We start from the raw sequence: 4,457 nt of genomic DNA on the forward strand, positions 1-4,457 counted from the left end.
CCTTAATGGGGAGCTGCCCCCAGAGTTGCTATGTGTTACTTTGATGGTTCTCCGGTTGGGTGTATTTTGGAGCAGCTGTTATCTGTGGCTTTTTATGGTGATCCTGTGGAAAGCAGCCATTTACCTGCGGTGATGAACTCAAAACTAATTCCAACTCTTCATTCCCTTTGGTTTTATTTGGTGTTTTTTTAGTCTCTTTGTTTGATTGGTTTGCATGGGTTTGTTTGTTTCTAGGTTTTGTCTGTTTTGGTTTGAGTCTTTTGTTTGCTTTTTCATAAGACTCAGGTGAAGTTGGCATAGCCAAAGTCAAGAGAATGTACACCAGGCTTGACTTTCCAGAAATTACTTTTGGCTGGGTTTAACTGCATTCTCCAGGCTCAGGATGACCAGTACATTTGCAGGATTTGCTCTGCAACATCAGCTTGCCCAGACTGTGCTCGGTGATTCACAAATGGAGAAGACAATGGATATTGTGCCAAGCTTCCTTTCAAACAGCCAAAACTGCAACGGCATGAGAGAAAAAAAGAAAAAAAACAGAGACTATATTCACCAATTAGAGCAGAAGCAGTGTCCCACCATCTTGCCCTCCACTCTTATTAATTTTATACATTGAGAGGCAAACCTGGGCCTAAAGCTTCTGTCTCTCAGTTCCTGATGCCATTTGACTCCAGCCTGGACTCCCCCAGATCACACTGCCTGCTTTCCACGTGGGGCTGGGGATGCTCAGCCTGGAAAGAGGAGACCCTGGGGAGGCCTCACTGCAGCTCTGCAGGACTGCAAGGGTGCCACAAGAAAGATTGGGACAGGGTGTTCCACAGGGCCTGTGGCAACAGGACAAGGGGGGACGGCTTTCAGCTGCAGGAGGCTGATTGAAGTTGGATCTGAGGAAGCTGCTCTCTTCCACTGAGGGTGCTGAGGCACTGGCCCAGGCTGTGGATGCTCCATCCTTGGGAACAGGGCTCTGAGCGCCATGGTCTGGGGGAACGTTGCTAAGCATGGAACCAAAGGCTCTCTAGCTCAATGGTCATGTCACAATCCATGTCCCATCTGGAACTGCCAGCAGCCAGCAAGCAGCACAACACAACCGCTGGCCCTGGGCTCAGCACACGCTGCACGCTGCTCCTGCTGCTCCTGTCACCCTTCTTGTTCCTGCCCCCGAGACCTCATCTCATCAGTCTCAAAAGCTGCCTAAGGCCTGGATTGTGTCATCCATCCCTGCAGGATGCTCACATTTGTCCTGAGGAAGGTACGGTGCCATTCCATGGAGGCGGATCCCCCCAGCTGCCCGGGTATGGGCTGGAGTTCTGGGGGATGGGGTGGGACAGGGACCCCACTCTGAGGTTTTGCTACCTCTGCAGGCTGTTGTAGGTAGAGAAGATGGAGGTGGACAGACAGAATGATAGAGAGGAGAAGATGGAAGTGGAGGGAGAAAAGAGAGGAGAGGAAGAGATGGAGGTGGACACAATAATGGATACGGAGGAGGAGATGGAGGTGGATGGAGAACAGACTGGAGAGGAAGAGATGGAGGTTGATGAGGATGAGGAGATGGACGTGGAAATGGAAGAGTGAAGAGAGCCTGACAGAGGAATGGTTGAACAACAAGGGACATGATACTGTAAAATTAATCCAAATAGGGAGGGCTACGTGACTGCTTCAACGTTCGCGTGGCCCTGAAGAGTAGATGGTGTGCAGAAAGCAGGATATTGAAACTGCTTGGTATGTAGAAGTAGATAGAGAAGAACAAAGGGGGTACTAAGCTGTTCTAACTGCAAGGCCAGCCGGACAGGCATGTATCGATCATAAAGATACTTTTAAGATAATAGTACAAGTCACATAGCAACCAATCATGAGCTTGGCTTTTGCAATATGTATGAGCTAATTAACGAATATATATAAACTGTGTAATCTGTTACAATAAACTGAGACTTGATGATCATGATATCATGAGTCTTGTCTCCCGCGGCATTCCCTCTAACAACTGGCCCCCGAAAGCAGGGACCTGATCCGAGCCTAAGGCGAGAGAGGTGCTACGTTGGAGTTCGGGTCCTGCAGCTGGAAGGACGGCGAAAATAAAGAGAAGAGGCGAAACGCTCTGCTCTGCGCCCTGAGTGACTGTAGAAGCGGGCTCAGCCGATACGTGCTGCCGAAGCCTGAAGGAGCCAGCAACGGTACCGACGTAATCATGGAAAGGCAAGCAGCATATGATTTATTTAGTGCTTCTCTTAGAAAAAGGCAGATTAGGGGGATTGACTTAGATAAGGATCTCCCTTCGCTATTGCATCATGCTGAGTCTTACGGCTTTTTCGTTAACCCCCATAGTGTTCGTGAACTTTCCGAATGGAGGAAATATGGGGATAAGTTGGTGGAGTTAGTGTTAGATGAGGATAAAACGGGTAAGAAGATGGGAAAGCTTTGGCGGGTAGTTCATAGTGAATTGCTAATGTGTCAGGCAGAAAAGAAGGCGGTGGAAGGGATACAGACGGCCGGGGAGAAAAATAAGGAATATGAACCCTCGCTTTCTTCTAGTGAGCCTAACCCTCCGGTCCTTACAAATTTCCCTGTCCCCATCTCTGCTCCTGAAATGCCTGCACCGCCCACAGATACTCGTGGCATTGAGGTGCTGCCATCAGCTCCCCCTCTACCCCCACCATCGCGTCCCCCTCCGGTAATTCAAAATGTTACCGTAGCACCCTCCTCGCGGCATCCGCCGTCTCCCGGCCAGGCGCCTGTCCCTAGGGCAGATTCTGACCTCGTGGAGGCCATGGCTAAGGGACGACGTGAGTTATGGGCTGCTATTGCACAGGAGGGCATGCAGACGGGGGACGCTGAGCTCTTCACGGCAGCACAGGAAACCCTTGCGTTTCCGGTGATATTTTCGCCGAATGGCGACGGGGGGTACACTGCGCAGGTCCAGAGCATGGACTGGAAACTGTTGACACAGCTGCGCGCTACTGTGGGGAGCTATGGTATCGCCAGTGAGCCTGCCAAGCAAATGCTTGATTTTATTTTTAATGCTCACACTTTATTGCCTTCCAATGTTAGGGGAATGGCCAAATTGATCTTCACGCCGCATCAACGCTTACTTTTTGAGGCACGCTGGAGAGAGGAAGCGGAGAGAAGTGCCAATTTACCAAGGGCTCAGGGGGATCCTTTGGCAGGGCTTACTGTAGCCGAACTCATGGGACAGGGTAATCATGTACGCTTAGAACAACAGGCGGCACTAGGACCTGACAAATTAAGAGAAGCCACAGTGGTGGCAAGAAGAGCCATAGACAAAGTCAAGACCCCGGGTGGAATTCCAATATATATGGGGATTAAACAAGGCAGGGAGGAGCCTCTTGGCACATTCGTAGATAAAATAATGGAGGCGTTGTCCAAAGCAGGGGTGGCTGATCATATGCAGGATGCCCTACTTAAGCAGTGCATACTCCAGAATAGCAATCCCACAACTAGAAATTTGATTACTTCTATCCCTGGGGATTGGACTGTCCAAGCATTGCTAGAAAAGGCTGCTTCAGTACCAGTTGGAACTCAGGCACTATTGGTTAATGCTTTGCAAGAGATAGGACAGGGATTACGAGAACAGGCAAGCTCTCAAAATCAGGTTTTAGCAGCCCTTGCTCCCCTTCAGGCTACGGCTGGGCGCCCCCATTCTAATACTACTGGGGGGGCACGTGTAAAATGCTACCGCTGTGGAAACTTAGGTCACACTCAAAGGGAATGTGGAGCAACAGGAGTCTGGTGTGGCAGATGCCAATCAAACACCCACAACTCTAACGCATGCAAAAAGAAGCAGGGAAACTTCAGGAGCAGCGCGATCAGCGGCCGCGCCGGGACACAAATAGCAGCTGCAGAAATGAAGCCACTCAGCAATTCCAGCCTGCCACCTGCGGGAGCCTCGGCCTGGACTTGGCAGCCGCAGTAGACACTGATCTCCTAACTTCAAGACCACATAAAATTCCAACTGGAATCCATGGCCCCTTGCGAATACACGGACAAGCTATGGGAGGACTCATTATTGGCCGCTCTTCAGCCTCTATTTTAGGCCTCTTTGTGGAACCAGGGATCATCGATGCCGACTGCTGCGGCGAAATCATGATCATTGCTCATACGCCATATCCCCCTGTGACAGTACCAAAAGGTCAAAGGATTGCTCAGTTAATCCCACTGCCACAAATGACCAAAGGATTGGAACCTATATCCCAAGTCCCCAGGACTCCAGAGGGATTTGGCTCAACAGGAGGTCTCGCATTGCTTACCTTGGATCTCAACACCCGCCCCAGGAAATCCTGTCGCTTGATCCATCAGGGACACAGCATTGTGCTTAAAGGACTTCTGGATACGGGCGCAGATACCAGCATTATTGACCCAGGTCATTGGCCTGCGTCTTGGCCCACCCAGCCCACAGCAACCACGGTGAGCGGCATTGGCGGAATGACACTCGCAAGCCGCACCCC

General features: G+C 50.7%; 1 protein-coding gene across 1 annotated transcript; it reads left to right on the forward strand.

The window, feature by feature from the left end:
- The first annotated feature begins 866 nt into the window (after positions 1-866).
- On the forward strand, positions 867-3,931 carry LOC146763315 (endogenous retrovirus group K member 6 Gag polyprotein-like). The gene has a single exon (XM_085570581.1). The coding sequence runs from the start codon at positions 2,183-2,185 to the stop codon at positions 3,923-3,925; it is 1,743 nt and encodes a 580-aa protein (XP_085426707.1). The 5' UTR covers positions 867-2,182; the 3' UTR covers positions 3,926-3,931.
- The last annotated feature ends 526 nt before the right edge of the window (positions 3,932-4,457 follow it).

The sequence above is a fragment of the Lonchura striata genome, chromosome 4A, assembly GCF_050655825.1.
Source record: "Lonchura striata isolate lonStrDom1 chromosome 4A, ASM5065582v1, whole genome shotgun sequence".
Taxonomy (NCBI): domain Eukaryota; kingdom Metazoa; phylum Chordata; class Aves; order Passeriformes; family Estrildidae; genus Lonchura; species Lonchura striata.